General features: G+C 56.3%; 1 protein-coding gene across 1 annotated transcript; it reads left to right on the top strand.

Moving 5' to 3' along the window:
- Positions 1 to 151: 151 nt before the first annotated feature.
- GRIK5 (glutamate ionotropic receptor kainate type subunit 5) lies at positions 152 to 26,425 on the top strand. The gene is made up of 20 exons (XM_034072279.1): positions 152 to 201; positions 2,045 to 2,175; positions 2,987 to 3,142; positions 5,386 to 5,483; positions 7,760 to 7,925; positions 8,943 to 9,121; positions 10,322 to 10,375; positions 10,955 to 11,110; positions 13,945 to 14,097; positions 14,961 to 15,065; positions 15,149 to 15,256; positions 16,255 to 16,449; positions 18,355 to 18,468; positions 20,482 to 20,591; positions 21,251 to 21,424; positions 21,515 to 21,680; positions 24,438 to 24,663; positions 24,744 to 24,872; positions 25,460 to 25,581; positions 26,219 to 26,425. The coding sequence occupies exons 2-20, from the start codon at positions 2,091 to 2,093 to the stop codon at positions 26,423 to 26,425; spliced, it is 2,703 nt and encodes a 900-aa protein (XP_033928170.1). The 5' UTR covers positions 152 to 201; positions 2,045 to 2,090.
- Positions 26,426 to 27,997: the final 1,572 nt, after the last annotated feature.

Genomic DNA, 27,997 nt, shown 5'->3' with positions numbered 1-27,997 from the left:
TTCCCCCCCCCCCCCCCCCCCTCCATCCTATGGGATCCGGTACCGGGATCCAGCCTCGTTCCCATCCCCGTTACCGGATATCGGATCCGGCCCCGTTACCGGATACCGGATATCGGTTCCGGCCCCATCCCCCCCGTTACCGGATACCGGGATCCAGCCCCGGGATCCATCATCGGGATCCAGCTCCGCTCCCGCATCCCGGTACCGGCCCCAAACCCATTCCCGTTCCCGATGCTCCTCCTCGCTTCCCATCCCCGAAGCCATTCCCGGTCCCATTCCCGGTCCCATCCCCGGCCCCATTCCCGGTTCCATTCCCGGTTCCATCCCGGTTCCATTCCCCATTCCCGGCTCCATTCCCATCCCCATTCCCGGTTTCCGGTACCGTTCCCGGTCCCATTCCCGGTCCCATCCCGGTTCCATTCCTGGTCCCATCCCTGAACCATTCCCGGTTGCCGGCCCCATTCCCTGCCCCATTCCCGGTCCCATTCCCTGCCCCATTCCCGGTCCCATTCCCGGTCCCATTCCCGGTTCCATTCCTATCCCCATTCCCGGTTTCCGGTGCCGGTTCCCGGTCCCATTCCCGGTTCCATCTGTGACCCATTCCCATTCCCATCCCCATTCCCATCTCCATCCCTGTTCCATCCCGGTCCCATTCCCCATTCCCATCCCCATTCCCATCCCCATTCCCATTCCCCATTCCCGGTTCCCGGTCCCATTCCCGGTCCCATTCCTATCCCCATTCCCCATTCCCGGTCCCATTCCCCGTTTCCGGTCCCATCCCCATCCCCCCCCCCCATTCCTTTCCTCCCCATTCCCGTTACCGGTTCCCCCCCGGGGGGGTGGGGGGGGTGTTGGAACAGCCGCTCCCCCCCCCCCCGCCCGGCCCCGCTGTTGCCAGGCAACGGCAGCAGCCGCGGGAGCCGAGCCCGTTGCCTGGCAACGGTTGCCTGGACACGGGGCAGCGGAGGGGGCATCAATGGGGGGGACGGGACCCACATGGAGCCCCATTGAACCCCATTGAACCCCATTGATCCCCATTGACCCCTCCATTGATCCCCATTGGTCCCCCCATTGACCCCCATTGATCCCCCATTGACACCCATTGACCCCCCCATTAACCTGCCCATGGAGCCCTCATTAACCCCCCCATTGACCCCCATTAACCCCCCCATTGACCCCCCCATGGAGCCCCCCATTGACCCCCATTGCCCCATGGACCCCCCCATTGCCCCCCCATTAACCTCCCCATTGATCCCCCAGTGACCCCCCATTGCCCCCCATTGACCCTTCCATTGCCCCATTGACACCCCTATTGCCACATTGACCCCCCATTGATTCCCCCATTAACCCCCATTGACCCTCCATGCCCCATTGACCTCCCCCATTGAACCCCATGCCCCATTAACTCCCCCATTGATCCCCCCATCGACCCCCCCATTGGTCCCCCATTGATCCCCCCATTAAACCCCCATTGACGCCCCCATTGACACCCCCATTGCCCCATTAATCCCCCCATTGACCATATTGGTTCCCTATATGTCCCTCTGTGTCTCTATGGATCTCTATGGGGTCTATGGGGTCTCTATGGGTCTCTGTGGGGTCTCTATGGGTCCCTATGGGGTCTCTCTGGGGTCTCTATGTGTCCCTATGTGTCCCTATGGGTCTCTGTGGGGTCTCTATGGGTCCCTATGGGGTCTCTCTGGGGTCTCTCTGGGTCTCTATGGGTCCCATGTGTCTCTATGGGTCTCTATGGGTCCCTGTGTGTCCCTCTAGGGTCCCTATGGGTCTCTATGGGGTCCATATGTGTCCCTATGTGTCTCTATGGGTCCCCATTGGTCCCTATGGGTCCCCATGTGTCCCCATTACTCCCTATGTGTCCCTATGTGTCCCTATGGGTCCCCATTGGTCTCTATGTGTCCCTATGGGGTCTCCATGTGTCCCTATGTGTCCCTATGTGTCCCTATGTGTCCCTATGGGTCCCTATGTGTCCCTATGGGTCCCATTGGTCCCTATGGGGTCCCCATGTGTCCCCATCGCTCCGCAGGCGGCGGGGCCGCCCCCTCCTCCATGCGGAGCGGGGCCCGGGGGCGATGCCGGCGCCGCTGCTGCTGCTGCTGTTGGCGGCCGCCATTACCCCCCGCGGACACACGGGGGCGCCCGCGGCACTGCGCATGGGTAAGGGGGATCAATGGGATCAATGGGGGGGGAATGGGGGTGAATGGGTCAATGGGGATCAATGGGAATCAATGGGGGTGAATGGGGGTGAATGGGGTTCAATGGGGGGGAATGGGATCAATGGGGGTGAATGGGGATCAATGGGGGCAATGGGGGTGAATGGGGGGCAATGGGGATCAATGGTGTGAATGTGGGTCAATGGGACTGAATGGGGGGAATGGGGATCAATGGGGGTCAATGGGGGGGAATGGGGGTGAATGGGGATCAATGGGTATCAATGGGAATGGGGGAGAACAATGGGGATCAATGGGAGTGAATGGGGATCAATGGGGGGAATGGGAGGGAATGGGGGAATGGGGGGAATGAGGGTGGAATGGGAGTGAATGGGATTGAATGGGAGGGAATGGGGGGGAATGGGGCTGGATGGGGATCAATGGGGTCAATGGGGGGAATGGGATCAATGGGGTCAATGGGGGTGAATGGGGGAAAGGGGGGGAATGGGAATGAATGGGGGGGAATGGGGGGAACAATGGGGATCAATGGGAGTGAATGGGGATCAATGGGGGTGAATGGGAGTGAATGGGGGCAATGGGGGCAAGGGGTTCCCTATGGTCCCCTGTTGGTCTCTATGGGTCCCTATGTGTCCCTATGGTTCCTATGGGTCCCTATGGGGTCTATGGTCCCCATTGGTCCCTATGGTTCCCTATGGTTCCCCATTGTTCCCTATGCTCCCCATTGCTCCCATTGATCCCTATGTGTCCCCATTGATCCCTATGGGCTGTTCCATCCCGTGTGTCCCCCCCCCCTGCAGCCGCCATCCTGGACGAGCGGGGGGTGTGCGGGGGGGGGCAGCGGTTGGCGCTGGCGCTGGCGCGAGAGAGACTCAACGGGGGGGGGGCGACCGCCAAGCTGGAGCTGGAGATCCATGAGCTGGAGCGGGACAGCGCCTATGAGAGCACTGGAACCAGTAAGGGATACTGGGAACACTGGGGGATACTGGGGACAGCGCCTATGAGAGCACTGGAACCAGTAAGGGATACTGGGAACACTGGGGGATACTGGGGACAGCGCCTATGAGAGCACTGGAACCAGTAAGGGATACTGGGAACACTGGGGGATACTGGGGACAGCGCCTATGAGAGCACTGGAACCAGTAAGGGATACTGGGAACACTGGGGGATACTGGGGACAGCGCCTATGAGAGCACTGGAACCAGTAAGGGATACTGGGAACACTGGGGGATACTGGGGACAGCGCCTATGAGAGCACTGGAACCAGTAAGGGATACTGGGAGTACTGGGGGATACCGGGGACAGCGCCTATGAGAGCACTGGAACCAGTAAGGGATACTGGGAACACTGGGGGATACTGGGGACAGCGCCTATGAGAGCACTGGAACCAGTAAGGGATACTGGGAACACTGGGGGATACTGGGGACAGCGCCTATGAGAGCACTGGAACCAGTAAGGGATACTGGGAACACTGGGGGATACTGGGGACAGCGCCTATGAGAGCACTGGAACCAGTAAGGGATACTGGGAACACTGGGGGATACTGGGGACAGCGCCTATGAGAGCACTGGAACCAGTAAGGGATACTGGGAACACTGGGATACTGGGGACGGCGCCTTTGAGAGCACTGGAACCAGTAAGGGATACTGGGAACACTGGGGGATACTGGGGACAGCGCCTATGAGAGCACTGGAACCAGTAAGGGATACTGGGAGTACTGGGGGATACTGGGGACAGCGCCTATGAGAGCACTGGAACCAGTAAGGGATACTGGGAGTACTGGGGGATACTGGGGACGGCGCCTATGAGAGCACTGGAACCAGTAAGGGATACTGGGAACACTGGGGGATACTGGGGACAGCGCCTATGAGAGCACTGGAACCAGTAAGGGATACTGGGAACACTGGGGGATACTGGGGACAGCGCCTATGAGAGCACTGGAACCAGTAAGGGATACTGGGAACACTGGGGGATACTGGGGACAGCGCCTATGAGAGCACTGGAACCAGTAAGGGATACTGGGAGTACTGGGGGATACTGGGGACAGCGCCTATGAGAGCACTGGAACCAGTAAGGGATACTGGGAACACTGGGGGATACTGGGGACAGCGCCTATGAGAGCACTGGAACCAGTAAGGGATACTGGGAACACTGGGGGATACTGGGGACAGCGCCTATGAGAGCACTGGAACCAGTAAGGGATACTGGGAGTACTGGGGGATACTGGGGACGGCGCCTATGAGAGCACTGGAACCAGTAAGGGATACTGGGAGTACTGGGGGATACTGGGGACGGCGCCTATGAGAGCACTGGAACCAGTAAGGGATACTGGGAACACTGGGGGATACTGGGGACGGCGCCTATGAGAGCACTGGAACCAGTAAGGGATACTGGGAGTACTGGGAATGAGGACTGGGAATATTGGGAATGGGAGCTGGGATAATGTGGTTGAGGACCAGGATAATGGGGATGGGGAGTGGGATAATGGGAATGGAGACTGGGAATACAGGGAATGGGAACTGGGATAATGGGAATGGGTTGGGATAATGGGGATGGGGACCAGGATAATAGGGATGGGGATAATGGGAATGGGTATTGGGAATATCGGGAATGGGGAGTGGAATAATGGGAAAGGGGACTGGGAATACTGGGAATGGGAACTGAGATAATGGGAATGGGGACTGGGATAATGGGAATGGGAACTGGGAATACTGGGAATGGGAACTGGGATAATGGGAATGGGAACTGGGAATACTGGGAATGGGAACTGGGATAATGGGAATGGGGACTGGGATAATGGGAAAGGGGACTGGGAATACAGGGAATGGGGACTGGGATAATGGGAATGGGAACTGGGAATACTGGGAATGGGAACTGGGATAATGGGAATTGGAACTGGGAATACTGGGAATGGGAACTGGGATACTGGGAATGGGAACTGGGATAATGGGAATGGGGATTGGGAATACTGGGAATGGGAACTGGGATACTGGGAATGGGAACTGGGAATACTGGGAATGGGAACTGGGAATACAGGGAATGGGAACTGGGATAATGGGAATGGGAACTGGGATAATGGGAATGGGAACTGGGAATACTGGGAATGGGGACTGGGAATACTGGGAATGGGAACTGGGATACTGGGAATGGGAACTGGGATAATGGGGTCAGTGCTGATTCCTTCCTCTGCTGTTCCCAGTGTGCCAGATCCTGCCCAAGGGAGTCGTGTCTGTGCTGGGACCTGCTGACAGCCCCACAGCTGCTGCCACCGTCAGCCACATCTGTGGGGAGAAGGAGGTGAGACCCAAAACGGGCCCAAAAGCACCCAAAATGAACCAAAACTGACCCCAAATCACCCAAAACTGACCCAAATTCACCCAAAACTGACCCAAAATGACCAAAAACTGACTTAAAACAGGCGAAAATTGACCCAAAATGACCCAAACCGGACCTATATTGACCCAAAATGACCCAAAACGGACCTAAAACAGGCAAAAAATGACCCAGAAAGGCCCCAAAAGGACCCAAAGCAGACTTAAAACAGACGAAAAGTGACCCAAAATGACCCAAAATGACCTGAAATGGCCCCAAATGGACCCAAAATGACCCAAACCAGATCTAAAACAGGCGAAAACTGACCCAGAATGACCCAAAAGAGCTCAGACTTGACCCAAAGCCGCCTCTCTGTCGCCCTCGTGTGGCGCAGATCCCACACATCAAGGTGGGTCTGCAGGGGACCCCTCACCCGCATTACCTGACCTAAAACAGCTCAAAACTGACCCAAAATAGCCTCAAAATGACCCAAAACAGACCAAATAAGCCAAAACAGACCCAGAGGGACTCAAAATTGACTCAAAACTGACCTAAAATGGCCCAAAATGACCCAAAATCGCTCAGATCCCACACATCAAGGTGGGTCCGGAGGAGACCCCTCGCCTGCAGTACCTGACCCAAAACAGCTCAAAACTGACCCAAAATGACACCAAACAGCTCCAAAATGACACCAAACTGATCCTAAACTGACCCAGAATGACCTAAAACAGCCCAAAATGCCCCAAAATGCCTCAAAATGACCCAAAAGAGCTCAAAACTGACCCAAAGCCGCCTCTCTGTCGCCCTCGTGTGGCGCAGATCGCGCACATCAAGGTGGGTGCGGAGGAGATCCCTGCTTGCAGTACCTGACCTAAAACAGCTCAAAACTGACCCAAAATAGCCCCAAAATGACCCAAAACAGGCAAAATAACCCAAAACTGACCCAAAGGGACTGAAAATCGACTCAAAACTGACCTAAAATGCCCCAAAATGACCCAAAACCCCTCAGATCCCACACATCAAGGTGGGTCCGGAGGAGACCCCCCGCCTGCAGTACCTGACCCAAAACAGCTCAAAACTGACCCAAAACAGCTCAAAACTGACCCAAAATAGCCCCAAAATGACACCAAACTGATCCTAAACTGACCCAGAATGACAAAAACCAGCCCAAAATGACCCAAAATGCCCCAAAAGAGCTCAAAACTGACCCAAAGCCGCCTCTCTGTCGCCCTCGTGTGGCGCAGGTGCCGCACATCAAGGTGGGTGCGCAGGGGACACCTCACCCGCATTACCTGACCTAAAACAGCTCAAAACTGACCCAAAATGACCCCAAACAGCCCCAAAATGACACCAAACTGATCCTAAACTGACCCAGAATGACAAAAACCAGCCCAAAATGCCCCAAAATGCCCCAAAAGAGCTCAAACTTGACCCAAAGCCGCCTCTCTGTCGCCCTCGTGTGGCGCAGATGCCGCACATCAAGGTGGACCTCTGCTTGCAGTACCTGACCTAAAACAGCTCAAAACTGACCCAAAATAGCCTCAAAATGACCCAAAACAGACAAAATAACCCAAAACTGACCCAAAGGGACTCAAAATTGACTCAAAACTGACCCAAAATGGCCCAAAATGCCCCAAAATGACCCAAAATCGCTCAGATCCCGCACATCAAGGTGGGTCCGGAGGAGACCCCTCGCCTGCAGTACCTGACCCAAAACAGCTCAAAACTGACCCAAAATGACACCAAACAGCCCCAAAATGACATCAAACTGATCCTAAATTGACCCAGAATGACCTAAAACAGCCCAAAATGACCCAAAATGGCCCAAAATGAGCCAAAAGAGCTCAAAACTGACCCAAAGCCGCCTCTCTGTCGCCCTCGTGTGGCGCAGATGCCGCACATCAAGGTGGGTCCCCAGGGGACCCCTGCTTGCAGTACCTGACCCAAAACAGCTCAAAACTGACCCAAAATGACACCAAACAGCCCCCAAATTACACCAAACTGATCCTAAATTGACCCAGAATGACCTAAAACAGCCCAAAATGACCCAAAATGCCCCAAAATGACCCAAAATCCCTTAGATCCCACACATCAAGGTGGGTCCGGAGGAGACCCCTCGCCTGCAGTACCTGACCCAAAACAGCTCAAAACTGACCCAAAATGACACCAAACTGATCCTAAACTGACCCAGAATGACCTAAAACAGCCCAAAATGACCCAAAATGCCTTAAAATGGCCCAAAATGACCCAAAATCGCTCAGATCCCACACATCAAGGTGGGTCCGGAGGAGACCCCTCGCCTGCAGTACCTTCGCTTCGCCGCCGTGAGCCTCTACCCCAGCAATGAGGACGTGAGCTTGGCCCTGGGTCACATCCTGCACCGGTTCCCAACCCGCTCAGCATCCCTGCTGTGTGCCAAGGCTGAGTGTAGGGATGGGATGGGGATGGGAATGGGAATGGGATGGGATGGGATGGGATGGGGATGGGATGGGATGGGGATGGGAATGGGATGGGGATGGGATGGGATGGGGATGGGATGGGATGGGGATGGGGATGGGGATGGGGATGGGGATGGGATGGGATGGGATGGGAATGGGATGGGATGGGATGGGGATGGGATGAGATGGGATGGGATGGGGATGGGGATGGGGATGGGATGGGATGGGGATGGGATGGGGATGGGGATGGGGATGGGAATGGGATGGGATGGGGATGGGATGGGATGGGGATGGGATGGGATGGGATGGGATGGGATGGGATGGGATGGGATGGGATGGGGATGGGATGGGGATGGGGATGGGATGGGGATGGGATGGGGATGGGATGGGATGGGATGGGATGGGGATGGGATGGGATGGGATGGGGATGGGATGGGATGGGATGAGGATGCAATGGGAAGGAGATGGGGATGGGATATGGGGGCTATAGGGGCTGTATATGGGAATATGTGGATCCTGTGGCTGTCTATGGGTCTCTATGGGTCCCTATGTGTCTCTATCTGTCCCTATGTGTCTCTATGTGTCTCTGTGGTCTCTATGTGTCTCTATGTGTCTCTATGGTCTCTATGGTCTCTATGGTCTCTATGTGTCTCTATGTGTCTCTATGTGTCTCTATGGTCTCTATGGTCTCTATGTGTCTCTATGTGTCTCTATGTGTCTCTATGGTCTCTATGGTCTCTATGTGTCTCTATGTGTCTCTATGGTCTCTATGTGTCTCTATGTGTCTCTATGTGTCTCTATGGTCTCTATGGTCTCTATGTGTCTCTATGGTCTCTATGTGTCTCTATGGTCTCTATGTGTCTCTATGGTCTCTATGGGTCTCTATGTGTCTCTATGTGTCTCTATGTGTCTCTATGGTCTCTATGTGTCTCTATGGTCTCTATGTGTCTCTATGGTCTCTATGGTGTCTCTATGGTGTCTCTATGGTATGTGTGGCTGTCTCCAGGCCTGCTGCGCCTGGAGGTCCTCCTTGGCGCGTTCCCCATCTCGCGGGAGTCTCTCTCAGTTCGGATCCTGGAGGAGGAGACGGATCCGACTCCTGTGCTCAAGGAGATCCGGGATGACCGAGTGGGAACCATCATCATTGACGGCAGTGCTGGGGTGGCACTGAGCGTGCTCACCAAGGTGGGGGGGTCATGGGGGTGATGGGGGTGATGGGGGTAATGGGGGTAATGGGGGTAATGGGGGTAATGGGGTAATGGGGGTAATGGGGTAATGGGGTAATGGGGGTAATGGGGTAATGGGGGTAATGGGGTAATGGGGGTAATGGGGTAATGGGGTAATGGGGGTAATGGGGGTAATGGGGTAATGGGGGTAATGGGGATGACCGAGTGGGAACCATCATCATCGATGGCAGCGCCAGCGTGGCACTGAGCGTGCTCACCAAGGTGGGGGATGGGAACGATGGGGTAATGGGGGTAATGGGGTAATGGGGGTAATGGGGTAATGGGGGTAATGGGGGTAATGGGGGTAATGGGGTAATGGGGGTAATGGGGTAATGGGGGTAATGGGGGTAATGGGGGTAATGGGGTAATGGGGGTAATGGGGATGACCGAGTGGGAACCATCATCATCGATGGCAGTGCTGGGGTGGCGCTGAGCGTGCTCACCAAGGTGGGGGATGGGAATGATGGGGGTGATGGGGTGATGGGGGTAATGGGGGTAATGGGGGTAATGGGGGTAATGGGGTAATGGGGGTAATGGGGTAATGGGGGTAATGGGGGTAATGGGGTAATGGGGGTAATGGGGCAATGGGGGTAATGGGGTAATGGGGGTGACCGAGTGGGAACCATCATCATTGACAGCAGCACTCATGTGGCACTGAGCGTGCTCACCAAGGTGGGGGGGATGGGGTAATGGGGTAATGGGGTAATGGGGACAATGGGGGTAATGGGGGTAATGGGGGTAATGGGGTAATGGGGGTAATGGGGTAATGGGGGTAATGGGGCAATGGGGGTAATGGGGTAATGGGGGTAATGGGGGTGATGGGGGTAATGGGGGTGATGGGGGTAATGGGGGTGATGGGGGTAATGGGGTAATGGGGGTGATGGGGGCAATGGGGGTAATGGGGTAATGGGGGTAATGGGGCAATGGGGGTAATGGGGTAATGGGGGTAATGGGGGTGATGGGGGTGATGGGGGTGATGGGGGTAATGGGGTAATGGGGGTAATGGGGTAATGGGAATGAAGGGGGTAATGGAGTAGATGGGTGAAATGGGATGGATGGGAACAATGGGATGGGGACCACGGCACTGGGGGCTATGGGGAGGCTCTGGCGCCATGGGGCAGAACCGCTATGGGTCAGCCCCACTCTGTCCCCCCTCCAGGCCTCTGAGCTGGGCATGACCTCGGCCTTCTACAAGTACATCTTGACTACCATGGTGAGTGACCACCCCATAGAGCCCCATAGAGCCCCATAGAGCCCCATAGAGCCCCATAGAGACCCATAGAGACCCCACAGAGACCCATAGAGCCCCATAGAGACCCATAGAGACCTCATAGAGCCCCATAGAGACCCATAGAGACCTCATAGAGACCCATAGAGCCCCATAGAACCCCATAGCCACCCTATAGTATCCCAACTTAACCCCCTATAACCACCCCATAGAAAGCATAGAACCACCCGTTAACCCCCTATAATAACCCCATAAAAGCCCCTTTAATCCCTATAACCACCCCATAGAACCAGCCTATAGTGCCCCATAGCCACTCTGTAGAGCCCCATAACCACACCATGGAAACCCATAGCATCCAATACAACCCCTATAAGCACCCCATAGCGCCCCATAACCACCCCATAGCGCCCCATACCCACCCCATAACCACCCCATAACCACCCCATAACCACCCCATAGCGCCCCATAGCACCCCATAACCACCCCATAGCGCCCCATAACCACCCCATAGCGCCCCATAACCACCCCATAGCGCCCCATAGCGCCCCCTGTCGGTGTCCCCAGGACTTCCCAGTGCTGCGGTTGGGGTCGGCGGCTCCGCGCTCGGTCTTGGGGTTCTCCATGTTCAATCTCAGCCATCACTTCTACCCCGAGTTCGAGCTCAGCCTCAACCTGTCGTGGCGAGAGAGCTGCGGACACAGCCCCTACCCGGGGCCCACGGTGAGGGGGGGGGGAGGGGGGGAGGGGGGGGGGGAGGGGGGGATTCAATGGGGGGCATTGAAGTCAATGGGGGGCATAGAAGGTGATGGGGGACAGGAAGAAGCCATAGCCCATATACCATATACCCCCTATACCCCCTATACTCCACATACCCCATATCCCTCCTATACCCCCTATACACCATATACCCCCAATCCCCCCTATCCCCCATTCATCCCATATTACCCCCTCTCCATCCCATAATACCCCTATCCATCCTATAATAGCCCCCATCCATCCCGTAATACCCTGTATCCATCCCATCATACCCCCTATGCATCCCATAATACCCCCATCCATCTCATAATACTCTCTCAATCCCATAACACCCCATATCCCCCCCATAACCCCCCATATCCACCCCATATCCACCCCATATCCCCCCATATCCACCCCATAACACCCCATATCCACCCCATATTCACCCCATATCCACCCCATATCCCCCCATATCCACCCCATAACGCCATATCCATCCCATACTACTCCATATCCACCCCATAACCCCATATCCACCCCATATCCACCCCATAGCCCCATATCCATCCCATATCCCCCCCATATAACCCCCTATCCATCCCATATCCCCCCATATAACCCCCTATCCATCCCATAATACCCCATATCCCCCCATATCCACCCCATATGACCCCATGTCCACCCCATAACCCCCATATCCCCCCCATATAACCCCATATCCACCCCATAACACCCCATATCCACCCCATAACCCCATAACCCCATAACACCCCATATCCATCCCATAATACCCATAACCCCCCATATCCCCCATATCCCCTCATATCCCCCCATACCCCCCCCATATAACCCCATATCCCCCCATAATACCCCATATGACCCCCTATCCATCCCATAATACCCCATATAACCCCATATCCATCCCATAATACCCCCCATAACCCCCTATCCATCCCATAATACCCCATATAACCCCATATCCATCCCATAATACCCCCCATATAACCCCCTATCCATCCCATAATACGCAGCTGTCGGCGGCGCTGCTGTTTGACGCGGTGCACGTGGTGGTCGGTGCCGTCCGCGCCCATATAACCCCATAACCCCCCATATAACCCCCATATCCATCCCATAACCCCCCATATAACCCCATAACCCCCCATATAACCCCATATAACCCCCTATCCACCCCATAACCCCCCATATAACCCCATAACCCCCCATATAACCCCCATATCCACCCCATAACCCCCCATATAACCCCATAACCCCCCATATAACCCCCTATCCACCCCATACCCCCCCATATGACCCCCTATCCATCCCATAATACCCAGCTGTCGGCGGCGCTGCTGTTCGACGCGGTGCACGTGGTGGTCGGTGCCGTCCGCGCCCATATAACCCCATAACCCCCCATATAACCCCATAACCCCCCATATAACCCCTATCCCCCCCATAACCCCCATATAACCCCCTATCCATCCCATACCCCCCCATATAACCCCATATCCATCCCATAATACCCCTATCCATCCCATAATACCCATATCCATCCCATAATACCCAGCTCTCCGCGGCCCTGCTGTTTGACGCGGTGCACGTGGTGGTCGGTGCCGTCCGCGCCCATATAACCCCATAACCCCCCATATCCACCCCATATCCCCCCATATAACCCCATATCCATCCCATATAACCCCATATCCATCCCATAATACCCCATAACCCCCCCTATCCATCCCATAATACCCAGCTGTCCGCTGCCCTGCTGTTCGACGCGGTGCACGTGGTGGTCGGTGCCGTCCGCGCCCATATAACCCCATAACCCCCCATATAACCCCATATAACCCCATATCCATCCCATAATACCCCTATCCATCCCATAATACCCAGCTGTCGGCGGCGCTGCTGTTCGACGCGGTGCACGTGGTGGTCGGTGCCGTCTGCGCCCATATAACCCCATAACCCCCCATATAACCCCCTATCCATCCCATATCCCCCCATATAACCCCATAACCCCCCATATAACCCCATATAACCCCATAACCCCCCATATAACCCCATATGACCCCCTATCCATCCCATAATACCCCATATAACCCCCTATCCATCCCATAATACCCCATATAACCCCCTATCCATCCCATAATACCCATATCCACCCCATAACCCCCCATAACCCCATATCCCCCCATATCCATCCCATAACCCCCCATAACCCCATAACCCCCCATATAACCCCATATCCATCCCATAACCCCCCATAACCCCATAACCCCCATATCCATCCCATATCCCCCCATATAACCCCATAACCCCCCATATAACCCCATATAACCCCATATCCATCCCATAATACCCCTATCCATCCCATAATACCCATATCCATCCCATAATACCCATATCCATCCCATAATACCCAGCTCTCCGCGGCGCTGCTGTTCGACGCGGTGCACGTGGTGGTCGGTGCCGTCCGCGCCCATATAACCCCATAACCCCCCATATAACCCCATATAACCCCATATCCATCCCATAACCCCCCATATAACCCCATATCCATCCCATAACCCCCTATCCATCCCATAATACCCCATATAACCCCATATAACCCCATAACCCCCCATATAACCCCCATATCCATCCCATAATACCCCATATAACCCCATATCCCCCCCATATAACCCCCTATCCATCCCATAATACCCCATATAACCCCATATAACCCCATAACCCCCCATATAACCCCATACCCATCCCATAATACCCCATATAACCCCATATCCATCCCATAATACCCATATCCATCCCATAATACGCAGCTGTCGGCGGCGCTGCTGTTCGACGCGGTGCACGTGGTGGTCGGTGCCGTCCGCGCCCTCAACCGCAGCCAGGAGGTCGGAGGTCGCGCCCTGGGTTGTACCACACCTGGGATCTGGGCACCGGGCACCAGCCTGATGAACTACCTGAGGATGGTGAGGGGGGGATGGGGTCAATGGGGGTCAATGGGATCAATGGGGATCAATGGGGTCAATGGGGCTATGGGGGCTATGGGGGCTATGGGGGCTATGGGGGCTATGGGGGCAATGGGGTCAATGGGATCAATGGGGGTCAATGGGGATGAATGGGGATCAATGGGGATCAGTGGGGATCAATGGGGATCAATGGGTGTCAATGGGGATCAATGAACTACCTGAGGATGGTGAGGGGGGGGGGGGCTATTGGGTCAATGGGGATCAATGGGATCAATAGGATCAATGGGGATCAATGGGCGTCAATGGGATCAATGGGGGTCAATGGGATCAATGGGATCAATGGGATCAATGGGGATCAATGGGGGTCAGTGGGGTCAATGGGATCAATGGGGATCAATGGGTGTCAGTGGGGTTCAATGGGGAGCTATGGGGATCAATTAACTACCTGCACATGGTGAGCGGTGGGGGGCACTATGGGGCGGTGTGGGGATCAATGGGGATCAATGGGGATCAATGGGGATCAATGAACTACCTGTGCATGGTGAGCGCTATGGGGCGATGTGGGGATCAGTGGGGATCAATGGGTGTCAATGGGGCTCAGTGTGGCGCTGTGGGGCACTATGGGCTCAATGGGTGTCAATAGATCTCAATGGTGCTCAATGGGGATCAATGGGGGTCAATGGGATCAATGGGGATCAATGGGGGTCAATGGGGGTCAATGGGTGTCAATGGTGCTCAATGGGGATCAATGGGTGTCAATGGGGCTCAATGGGGATCAATGGGCTCCCCAAACCCTTTGCGCTGTCGGTCCCCACACGTGTGGGGCAGCTCTGGTTGTGCCCCACAACCTCTGTCCCCCCCAGGTGGAGTACGATGGGTTAACTGGACGTGTGGAGTTCAACAGCAAGGGCCAGAGGACCAACTACACCCTCCATGTGCTGGAGAAGGGGCGCGATGGGCACCGCGAGGTGAGTCCTGCCCCACACCTGCCCCACGGCTGCCCCACATCCGCCCCATGGCTGCCCCATGGTCCCGTCCCCCCCCCCCACAGGTGGGTGTGTGGTACTCCAATAGGACCTTGGCTATGAACGCCACCACATTGGCCATCAATGCATCCGATAGCTTGGCCAACAAGACCCTCATCATCACCACCATACTGGTGAGTGGCCCCATAGGGGTCTATGGGGTCTATGGGGCTGCCTCTGCTCCCCATAGGGTCTATGGGGTGGCCTCTGCTCCCCATGGGGCTCTATGGGGCAGGAGGGGTGAGGGGGGGCAGGTATCAGGGGTCTTTGGTTGGGTTCTCTGTGGGGTTTGGGTTGGGTTGTTCATTGGGGTCTCATTGGGGTCTCCATTGGTGTCCTCTTGGGGTCTCCATTGGGTTCTCCATTGGGATCTTATGGGGTGTCTCCATTGGGATCATCCTTGGGTTCTCCATTGGGATCTCATGGAATAACTCCATTGGGTTCCATCTTGGGTTCTCCATTGGGATCTCCATTGGGTTCCCCTTTGTGCTCTCCATTGCGGTCTTATGGGTTATCTCCATTGGGTTCTCCATTGGGTTCTCCATTGGGATCCTCCATTGGGTTCTCCATTGGGATCCTCCATTGGGATCCACCATTGGGCTCCTCCATTGGGATCTCCATTGGGTTCTCCATTGGGTTCTCCACTGGGTTCTCCATTGGGTTCTCCATTGGGATCATCCATTGGGATCATCCATTGGGATCCTCCATTGGGCTTCTCCATTGGGTTCTCCATTGGGTTCTCCATTGGGTTCTCCATTGGGTTCTCCATAGGGATCCTCCATTGGGTTCTCCATTGGGATCCTCCATTGGGCTCCTCCATTGGGTTCTCCATTGGGCTCCTCCATTGGGTTCTCCATTGGGTTCTCCATTGGGTTCTCCATTGGGATCTCCATTGGGTTCTCCATTGGGTTCTCCATTGGGTTCTCCATTGGGTTCTCCATTGGGATCTCCATTGGGTTCTCCATTAGGATCCTCCACTGTGGTATTATGGGATATCTCCATTGGGATCCTCCATTGGGTTCTCCATTGGGTTCTCCATTGTGCTCCCCCATTGCTCCCCCATTGTCCTCCCCATCACCTCCCTATTACCTCCCCCATGGCTCCATCTCCCACCCCATACCCTGCCCCATAGGAGAACCCCTACGTGATGCGCGTGGGGGGCGCGGGAGGCCCCGAGCGCTACGAGGGCTTCTGCGTGGACATGCTGCAGGAGCTGGCGGGGCTGCTCAAGTTCCGCTTCCACATCAAACTGGTGGAGGATGGGCTCTATGGGGCGCCCGAGCCCAACGGGTCCTGGACCGGGATGGTGGGAGAGCTCATCAATAGGGTATGGGGGTGTCTGAAGGGGGTGAGGGCAACTAATGGGGTTTGAGGGGAACTTATGGGGTTTGAGGGCATCTAAAGGGGGTTTGAGGGCATCTAAAGGGAGGTTGAGGGCATCTAAAGGGGTTTGAGGGCATCTAAAGGGGGATTGAGGGCATCTAAAGGGGTTTGAGGGCATCTAAAGGGGTTTGAGGGCATCTAATGGGGTTTGAGGGCATCTAAAGGGGTTTGAGGGCATCTAAAGGGGTTTGAGGGCATCTAAAGGGGTTTGAGGGCATCTAAAGGGGTTTGAGGGCATCTAAAGGGGTTTGAGGGCATCTAATGGGGTTTGAGGGCATCTAAAGGGGTTTGAGGGCATCTAAAGGGGGTTTGAGGGCATCTAAAGGGGTTTGAGGGCATCTAAAGGGGTTTGAGGGCATCTAAAGGGGGTTTGAGGGCATCAAACTGGTGGAGGATGGGCTCTATGGGGCGCCCGAGCCCAACGGGTCCTGGACCGGGATGGTGGGAGAGCTCATCAATAGGGTATGGGGGTGTCTGAAGGGGGTGAGGGCATCTAATGGGGTTTGAGGGCATCTAAAGGGGGTTGAGGGCATCTAAAGGGGGTTTGAGGGCATCTAAAGGGGGTTTGAGGGCATCTAAAGGGGGTTTGAGGGCATCTAATGGGGTTTGAGGGCATCTAAAGGGGTTTGAGGGCATCTAAAGGGGTTTGAGGGCATCTAAAGGGGTTTGAGGGCATCTAATGGGGGTTGAGGGCATCTAATGGGGTTTGAGGGCATCTAAAGGGAGTTTGAGGGCATCTAAAGGGGGTTTGAGGGCATCTAATGGGGGTTTGAGGGCATCTAAATGGGCTTGAGGGCTTCTAAAGGGGGTTTGAGGGCATCTAAAGGGGGTTTTGAGGGCATCTAAAGGGGGTTGAGGGCATCAAACTGGTGGAGGATGGGCTCTATGGGGCGCCCGAGCCCAATGGGTCCTGGACCGGGATGGTGGGAGAGCTCATCAATAGGGTATGGGGGTGTCTGAAGGGGGTTTGAGGGCATCTAAAGGGGGTTTGAGGGCATCTAATGGGGTTTGAGGGCATCTAAAGGGGTTTGAGGGCATCTAATGGGGTTTGAGGGCATCTAAAGGGGGTTTGAGGGCATCTAATGGGGTTTGAGGGCATCTAATGGGGTTTGAGGGCATCTAAAGGGGTTTGAGGGCATCAAACTGGTGGAGGATGGGCTCTATGGGGCGCCCGAGCCCAACGGGTCCTGGACCGGGATGGTGGGAGAGCTCATCAATAGGGTATGGGGGTGTCTGAAGGGGGTGAGGGCATCTAATGGGGTTTGAGGGCATCTAAAGGGGGTTTGAGGGCATCTAAAGGGGTTTGAGGGCATCTAATGGGGTTTGAGGGCATCTAAAGGGGGTTTGAGGGCATCTAAAGGGGGTTTGAGGGCATCTAATGGGGTTTGAGGGCATCTAATGGGGTTTGAGGGCATCTAAAGGGGGGTTGAGGGCATCTTATGGGGTTTGAGGGCATCTAAAGGGGGTTTGAGGGCATCTTATAGGGTTTGAGGGCATCTAAAGGGAGGTTGGGGGCAACTGATGGGGTTTGAGGGCATCTAATGGGGGTTTGAGGGCATCCTAAGGGGTTTTGGGGTGTCTTGGGCCATTTAATAGGGGGTTTGGGGGCATCTTAAATGGTTTTGGGTCATTTAATAGGGCTTTGTGGGGCATCTAAAGGGGTTTTGGGGTGCCTTGGACCATGTAAAAAGGGTTTTGGGGCATTCTAAGGGGTTTTGGGGGCATCTAAAGGGGTTTTGGGTATCTTAAACAGTTTTGAGGTGTTTGTGGCCATTTAATAGGGGTTTGGGGCCATTTAAAGGGTTTTTGGGTCATTTAAAGTGGTTTTGGTGTCCCTTTGCCCCCATAGAAAGCTGACCTCGCCGTCGCCGCCTTCACCATCACTGCCGAGCGCGAGAAGGTCATTGACTTCTCCAAGCCATTCATGACACTGGGCATCAGCATCCTGTACCGCGTGCACATGGTAAGGGGTTGTCATGTGACAGCCGTGGTACGGGGTTGTCATGTGACACCTATGGTATGGGGTTGTCATGTGACAGCCATGGTATGGGGTTGTCATGTGACAGCCATGGTACGGGGTTGTCATGTGACAGCCATGGTATGGGGTTGTCATGGTGACACCCATGCTGTATGGGGTGTTGTGGGTATGGGGACACCCATCCTGTATGGGGTGTTGTGGGTTCAGGGTATGGGGACACCCATGCTGTATGGGGTGTTATGGGTATGGGGACACCCATGCTGTATGGGGTGTTGTGGGTATGAGGTACAGGTACACCCATCCTGTATGGGGTGTTATGGGTATGGGGACACCCATCCTGTATGGGGTGTTATGGGTATGGGGACACCCATCCTGTATGGGGTGTTATGGGTACAGGGTACATGGATACCCATCCTCTATGGGGTGTTATGGGTACAGGGTATGGGTACCCCCATCCTCTATGGGGTGTTATGGGTACAGGGTATGGGGACACCCATCCCCTATGGGGTGTTGTGGGTATGGGGACACCCATCCTGTATGGGGTGCTGTGGGTATGGGGACACCCATCCTGTATGGGGTGTTATGGGTACAGGGTATGGGGACACCCATCCTGTATGGGGTGTTATGGGTATGGGGACACCCATCCTGTATGGGGTGTTATGGGTACAGGGTATGGGGACACCCATCCTGTATGGGGTGTTATGGGTATGGGACACCCATCCTGTATGGGGTGTTATGGGTATGGGACACCCATCCTGTATGGGGTGTTATGGGTATGGGACACCCATCCTGTATGGGGTGTTATGGGTATGGGACACCCATCCTGTATGGGGTGTTATGGGTATGGGGACACCCATCCTGTATGGGGTGTTATGGGTACAGGGTACATGGATACCCATCCTCTATGGGGTGTTATGGGTACAGGGTATGGGTACCCCCATCCTCTATGGGGTGTTATGGGTACAGGGTATGGGGACACCCATCCCCTATGGGGTGTTGTGGGTATGGGGACACCCATCCTGTATGGGGTGCTGTGGGTATGGGGACACCCATCCTGTATGGGGTGTTATGGGTACAGGGTATGGGGACACCCATCCTGTATGGGGTGTTATGGGTATGGGGACACCCATCCTGTATGGGGTGTTATGGGTACAGGGTATGGGGACACCCATCCTGTATGGGGTGTTATGGGTATGGGACACCCATCCTGTATGGGGTGTTATGGGTATGGGACACCCATCCTGTATGGGGTGTTATGGGTATGGGGACACCCATCCTGTATGGGGTGTTATGGGTATGGGGACACCCATCCTGTATGGGGTGTTATGGGTATGGTGACACCCATCCTGTATGGGGTGTTATGGGTACAGGATATGGGGACACCCATCCTGTATGGGGTGTTATGGGTATGGGACACCCATCCTGTATGGGGTGTTATGGGTATGGGACACCCATCCTGTATGGGGTGTTATGGGTATGGGGACACCCATCCTGTATGGGGTGTTATGGGTATGGGACACCCATCCTGTATGGGGTGTTATGGGTATGGGGACACCCATCCTGTATGGGGTGCTGTGGGTATGGGTACACCCATCCTGTATGGGGTGTTGTGGGTACGGGGTATAGGGACACCCATCCTGTATGGGGTGCTGTGGGTATGGGGACACCCATCCTGTATGAGGTGTTATGGGTATGGGGTATGGGGACACCCATCCTGTATGGGGTGTTATGGGTACAGGGTATGGGGACACCCATCCTGTATGGGGTGTTATGGGTATGGGGACACCCATCCTGTATGGGGTGCTGTGGGTATGGGGACACCCATCCTGTATGGGGTGCTGTGGGTATGGGGACACCCATCCTGTATGGGGTGTTATGGGTATGGGTACCCCCATCCTGTATGGGGTGTTATGGGTACAGGGTATGGGTACACCCATGCTGTATGGGGTGCTGTGGGTACAGGGCCACCCCATGGGGTCTCACGCCGTGTCCCCGCAGGGCCGCAAGCCGGGGTATTTCTCCTTCCTAGACCCCTTCTCTCCGGCCGTGTGGTTCTTCATGCTCCTGGCGTACCTGGCTGTGAGCTGCGTCCTCTTCCTGGCTGCCAGGTGAGGCAACCCCATGGGGACATCCCATAATAGCACCCCAATAGGGGCATCCCATAATGAACCCCATAGGGGCATCCCATAATAGCACCCCAATAGGGGCAACCCATAATGAACCCCAATAGGGACATCCCATAATGAACCCCAATAGGGATGTCCCATAATAGCACCCAGTAGGGACATCCCATAATGAACCCCCATGGGGCATCCCATAATAGCACCCTAATAGCGACATTCTATAATGTACCCCCATAGGGACATCCCATAATAGCACCCCAATAGATACATCCCATAATAGCACCCAATAGCAACATTCCATAATCGAACCCCAACAGGGACACCCCATAATAGAACCCCAATATAGACATCCCGTAATAGCACCCAATAGGGACATCCCATAATGAGCCCCAATAAGGACACCCCATTATAGCACCCAATAGGGACATCCCATAATAGCACCCCAATAGGGCCATCCCATAATAGAACCCCAATTGGAGCTCCTTGAGCACCCATTGGGGTCAATGCTGGGGTCCATGTCTCTCCCTATGGGGTCAATAATGGGGTTCAAATCTCTCCCTATGGGGCCAATGATGGGTTCACGTCCCTCCCATTGGGATCAATAACGGGGTCTGTCCCCCCCGCCCCCCATCACCCCATTGCAGGCTCAGCCCCTACGAGTGGTACAACCCCCACCCGTGCCTCCGGGAGCGCCGGAACCTCCTGGAGAACCAGTACACACTGGGCAACAGCCTCTGGTTCCCAGTTGGGGGCTTCATGCAGCAGGGCTCGGAGGTGCTGCCCCGCGCGCTGTCCACGCGCTGCGTCAGCGGCGTCTGGTGAGGCCCCATAGCGACCCCCAAGTGTGGGGCTGGGGGGGGGGTGGACGCGGCCGTCACCCCACACCCCCCATGGCGGTGTTGGTACAGGTGGGCATTCACCCTCATCATCATCTCGTCCTACACCGCCAACCTGGCGGCCTTCCTCACGGTGCAGCGCATGGAGGCGCCGGTCGAGTCTGCCGACGAGCTGGCGGATCAGACCAACATCGAGTATGGCACCATCCATGCCGGATCCACCATGACCTTCTTCCAGGTGGGGGGGGAGCGCGGTGGGGGGGGGGGGGCACAACCTGTCCCAACACAACATGGGTCAACCCAACCCAACACAACCCAACATGGGTCAATCCAACTCATCCCAATCCAACCTGGGTCAACCCAACCCAACATGGGTCAACCCAGCTCATCCCATCCAACCCAACCCATCCAACCCAACCCAACCCATCCAACCCATCCAACCCAACCCACCCAACCCAACCCATCCCAACCCAATCCAACCCAACCCAACCCATCCAACCCAACCCAACCTAACCCAACCCAACCAACCCAACCCAACCCATCCAACCCAACCCAACCCATCCCATTCCATGCAGAACTCAAGGTACCAGACCTACCAGCGCATGTGGAACTACATGCAGTCCAAGCAGCCCAACCCAACCCATCCAACCCAACCCAACCCATCCAACCCAACCCAACCCATCCAACCCAACCCATCCAACCCAACCCAACCTAACCCAACCCAACCCAACCCATCCAACCCAACCCATCCAACCCAACCCAACCCATCCAACCCAACCCATCCAACCCAACCCATCCAACCCAACCCATCCAACCCATCCCAACCCAACCCATCCAACCCAACCCAACCCATCCAACCCAACCTAACCCAACCCATCCAACCCAACCCAACCCATCCAACCCAACCCATCCAACCCAACCCATCCAACCCAACCCATCCAACCCAACCCATCCCAACCCATCCAACCCAACCCATCCAACCCAACCCATCCAACCCAACCCATCCCATTCCATGCAGAACTCCCGGTACCAGACCTACCAGCGCATGTGGAACTACATGCAGTCCAAGCAGCCCAACCCAACCCATCCAACCCAACCCATCCAACCCAACCCAACCCATCCAACCCAACCCATCCAACCCAACCCATCCAACCCAACCCATCCAACCCAACCCAACCCATCCAACCCAACCCATCCAACCCAACCCAACCCAACCTAACCCAACCCATCCCATTCCCCCCCAGAACTCGAGGTACCAGACCTACCAGCGCATGTGGAACTACATGCAGTCCAAGCAGCCCAACCCAACCCATCCAACCCAACCTAACCTAACCCATCCAACCCAACCCATCCAACCCAACCCAACCCATCCAACCCAACCCATCCAACCCAACCCAACCCATCCAACCCATCCAACCCATCCAACCCAACCCATCCAACCCAACCCAACCCATTCCCCCCCAGAACTCGAGGTACCAGACCTACCAGCGCATGTGGAACTACATGCAGTCCAAGCAGCCCAACCCAACCCATCCAACCCAACCCAACCCATCCAACCCAACCCAACCCATCCAACCCAACCCATCCCAATCCAACCCATCCAACCCATCCAACCCAACCCATCCAACCCAACCCATCCAACCCAACCCATCCAACCCAACCCACCCCATCCAACCCAACCCATCCAACCCAACCCATCCCAACCCAACCAACCCAACCCATCCAACCCAACCTAACCCAACCCAACCCATCCAACCCAACCCACCCCATCCAACCCAACCCATCCAACCCAACCCATCCCAACCCAACCAACCCAACCCATCCAACCCAACCTAACCCAACCCAACCCATCCAACCCAACCCATCCAACCCAACCCATCCAACCCAACCCATCCAACCCAACCCATCCCAACCCAACCCAACCCATCCAACCCAACCCATCCATCCCAACCCAATCCAACCCAACCCATCCAACCCAACCCATCCAACCCAACCCAACCCATCCAACCCATCCAACCCAACCCATCCAACCCAACCCATCCAACCCAACCCAACCCATCCAACCCATCCAACCCAACCCATCCAACCCAACCCATCCAACCCAACCCATCCAACCCAACCCATCCAACCCAACCCATCCCAACCCATCCAACCCAACCTAACCCATCCAACCCATTCCATGCAGAACTCGAGGTACCAGACCTACCAGCGCATGTGGAACTACATGCAGTCCAAGCAGCCCAACCCAACCCATCCAACCCATCCAACCCATCCAACCCAACCCATCCCAACCCAACCCAACCCATCCAACCCAACCCATCCCAACACAACCCAACCCATCCAACCCAACCCAACCCATCCCAACCCAACCCATCCAACCCATCCCAACCCATCCAACCCAACCCATCCAACCCAACCCATCCAACCCAACCCATCCAACCCAACCCATCCAACCCAACCCATCCAACCCATCCAACCCAACCCATCCAACCCAACCCAACCCATCCAACCCAACCCAACCCATCCAACCCAACCCATCCAACCCATCCAACCCAACCCATCCAACCCATCCAACCCAACCCATCCAACCCATCCAACCCATCCAACCCAACCCATCCAACCCATCCAACCCATCCAACCCAACCCATCCAACCCAACCCAACCCATCCAACCCAACCCAACCCATCCAACCCAACCCATCCAACCCAACCCATCCAACCCAACCCATCCAACCCAACCCATCCAACCCATCCAACCCAACTTAGATCAATCCAACCCAACCCAACCCATTCACCCCAACCCAACCCATCCAACCCAACCCATCCCATTCCCCCCCAGAACTCGAGGTACCAGACCTACCAGCGCATGTGGAACTACATGCAGTCCAAGCAGCCCAACCCAACCCATCCAACCCAACCCAACCCATCCCATCCCATTCACCCCAACCCACCCCATACCCACCCCATACCCACCACATCCCCCTGTTCCCCCCCAGAACTCGAGGTACCAGACCTACCAGCGCATGTGGAACTACATGCAGTCCAAGCAGCCCAGCGTCTTCGTCAAGAGCACGGAGGAAGGCATCGCTCGTGTCCTCAACTCCAAGTACGCCTTCCTATTGGAGTCCACCATGAACGAGTACCACCGGCGCCATAACTGCAACCTGACCCAGATCGGGGGGCTGCTGGACACCAAGGGCTATGGCATCGGCATGCCATTGGGTATGGGGTGATGGGGAATGGGGTCAGGGCTCCACCTCCAACATAGGGACCCATTGACACCCATGGGTGCTCTCCCATAGGGTCCCCGTTCCGCGATGAGATCACATTGGCCATACTGCAGCTGCAGGAGAACAACCGCTTGGAGATCCTCAAGAGGAAGTGGTGGGAAGGGGGACACTGTCCCAAGGAGGAGGATCATAGGGCGAAAGGTGACCCCACACATTGAGGGGTTATGGGGTGGGGGGACATGCAGATCAATGGAGATCAATGGAACCCAATGGAGCCCAAGGGAATCCAATGGCACCCAATGGAGCCCAATAGAGCCCAATGGCCTCCAGTGGAGCCCAATGGTTCCCAGTGGAACCCAGTGGCCTCCAGTAGAGCCCAATGGAGACCAGTGGAACCCAATAGAGCCCAAGGGAGCCCAATGAGCCCAGTGGGGCCCAATGGAACCCAATGGAGCCCTCTAGAGCCTAATGGTGCCAAATGGAAACCAATGGCACCCAGTGGAACCCAGTGGTGCCCAAAGGAGCCCAACAGCACCCAATGGAGCCCAATGGAGCCCTATAGAGCCCAATGGAGTTCAATGGAGCCCAATGACGCCCAATGGCACCCAATGGAACCCAATGGCACCCAATGGCACCCAATGGAGCCCAATGGAGCCCAATGGAGCCCAATGGCACCCAATGGCACCCAAGGGAGCCCAATGGCACCCAATGACACCCAATGGAACCCAATGGAACCCAATGACACCCAATGGAGCCCATTGGACATATGGGGTCTCCTCCTCATGCAGGGTTGGGCATGGAGAACATCGGGGGCATCTTCGTGGTGCTGGTTTGTGGCCTCATCGTCGCCATCTTTGTGGCCGTGGTGGAGTTCGTGTGGTCAACGCGGCGCTCGGCCGAGAGCGAGGAGGTAATGGGGTCAATGGGACAATGGGGACAATGGGGTCAATGGGGGCAATTGGGGTAATGGGGACAATGGGGGTAATGGGGGCAATGGGGGTGATGGGAGTGATGGGGATGATGGGGGCAATGGGGGTAATGGGGGTGATGGGGTGATGGGGGTAATGGGGCAATGGGGGTAATGGGGGTAATGGGGGTAATGGGGTAATGGGGTAATGGGGGCAATGGGGGCAGTGGGGGTAATGGGGGTAATGGGGCAATGGGGGCAATTGGGGTGATGGGGGTAATGGGGGCAATGGGGGTGATGGGGGCAATGGGGGTAATGGGGGCAGTGGGGGTAATGGGGACAATGGGGGTGATGGGGGTAATGGGGGGAATGGGGGTAATGGGGGTAATGGGGGCAATGGGTATAATGGGGGTCTCTATAGGTGCCCATATCCCCCGTGTGCCCCCATAGAACTGCATGGGAGGTGGTACCCAAGCGCTCTGATGGATGCCCCATTGGGGATGCTGGAGATGCTCCCCATAAACTCTACGTGTACCCAACTCTCCCCATAGACACCATAGAGCCAGGGCTGCCCCATAGACATCTATAGGTGCCCTATAGGTCCCTATAGGTGCCTATATAACCACTGTGCCCCCCCCAGATCTCCCTATGCAATGAGATGCTCCGGGAGCTCCGCCGTGCTGTGTCCTGCCGCAAGCCCTCCCGTGCTCGCCGTCGGAGGAGACCAATGGGGCGATCCGGGGGGGGGGTCCCCCCCCATCACCCCCATAGCGGGGGGGGCACAATGGGGTCCGCTCATCACGGGGGGGGGGGGGCCCCCCCCTGCGCTGAGGGAGATGCGCTTTAGCAATGGGAAGCTCTATTCCGGTGGGGGGGGGGGGGTCGGGGGGGTCCCCATGGGGGAGGGGGGGGTCGGGGGCCCCCCCCAGGCCCCCCCCCCGTGTACCCACGTGCGGGTGTGCCCCGAGTGCCGCCGCATCCAAGCGCTGCGAGGGGGGCCCCCCCCCCCCCCAAAGGATGGGGATGGGGGGAGGGGGGGACAAAGGAGGGGGGGGGGTCCCCACAACGCAACCCACGCCCCCCCCCACAACGCATAATGAGGGGGGGGGGCCCCCCCCATAGACCCCTTCCTTGTACGCCGTGCGTATGATAGGATATGGGGGACCCCCCCCCCCTTATAATAAAGCCCCCCCCCCATTTTAAGCCCCTTCCCCCCCCATTACTGCGCTGTGCCTTCCCGGGGGGGGGAGGGGTGATGCCCCCCCCCCTTTTTTGCCCCCCCCATTTTGCCCCCCCCAAAAGCCGTGCCTGGAAGGATTTAGGGGGACCCCCCCCATCCCCCTCCAATTCACCCCTATAATGGGGGGGGCACCCCTATAATGGGGGGGGCAACCCTATAATGGGGGGTATGGGGGGGGTGTAGGGCCAGGCCCAAGGGGTGGGTTTTAAAGGGGGGAAGGGGGTTGGGGGGGGGGATGGGGGAGGGGTTGGTTATAATTAATTATTAATTATTATTAATTTGAGGAGGGGGTGATTTTATTTCCCCGTGACGTCATCGCCCCTCCCCCCACCCCCAAATCGCCCCCTCCCCCCCCCCCCCAATAAAACCCATCCGGACTTTTATATGGGTTGAGCATCCCTTTGATACCCCCCCCATAGATGTGATACCTCCGCTCCGCCAGGGGGCGCTAAGGCGACAGAAGCGCGGGCGATATGCAAATGAGGAATGCGGATAAAGAGACACACCCCTCCCCCCCCCCGACCCTCACCCCCCATCAAGGTCAAACCCACCCCCCCCCCCCCCCCATCCATGGTGGTGTGGTCCAGGCTCCATCGATGGTTGCCATGGCAACCAGACGTGACGTCACGGGAGGGGGGACACCGGCGGCATTGGGATGCTCGGGAGGAGGGAACCCCCACCCACCCCCCCCAAAGACCCCCCACATATGGACCCCCCCATAGAACCCCCCCCATATGGACCCCCCCATAGGGACCCCCCCCATAGGAACCCCCCCATATTGATCCCCAAGTACGGTCCCCCCCATAGAGACCCCCCAAAAGCGACCCCCATAGGGATCCCCGCAAACAGCACTCAAATAGGGACCCCCCCAAATAGCCCCCCAATAGGGACCCCCCCAATATCACCCCTAATAGGATCCCTTCAACACCCCCTCCATATGGACCCCCCCCAATACGGACCCCCCAGTATCACCCCTAATAGGATCCCTTCAACACCCCCCCTATAAGAACCCCCCCAAATAACCCCCCTCAATAGGGACCCCCCCAAACCGACCTCCATAGGGACCCCCCCAAAACCTCAGGGGGGGTCCCCAATTATGGGGGTCCCTAATTGGGGGGGGGGGGTCAAGGTCACCCCAAGGACACATTGGGGGGTCCCCATTAAAAGGGGGGGCATCAA

This window comes from Melopsittacus undulatus, chromosome 26 (genome assembly GCF_012275295.1).
Source record: "Melopsittacus undulatus isolate bMelUnd1 chromosome 26, bMelUnd1.mat.Z, whole genome shotgun sequence".
Taxonomy (NCBI): domain Eukaryota; kingdom Metazoa; phylum Chordata; class Aves; order Psittaciformes; family Psittaculidae; genus Melopsittacus; species Melopsittacus undulatus.
Note: the sequence above shows the minus strand (reverse complement) of the source record. Positions and strands in the feature narration are given on the sequence as shown.

Bases quoted from the DNA above. Each gene is read 5' to 3' on its own strand.
- GRIK5 (XM_034072279.1), top strand. From the start codon at position 2,091: ATGCCGGCGCCGCTGCTGCTGCTGCTGTTGGCGGCCGCCATTACCCCC. The intron at 21,681-24,437 runs GTGGGGGGGGAG...GTTCCCCCCCAG, and splicing joins CCACCATGACCTTCTTCCAG to AACTCGAGGTACCAGACCTA. The intron at 24,664-24,743 runs GTATGGGGTGAT...GCTCTCCCATAG, and splicing joins TGGCATCGGCATGCCATTGG to GGTCCCCGTTCCGCGATGAG.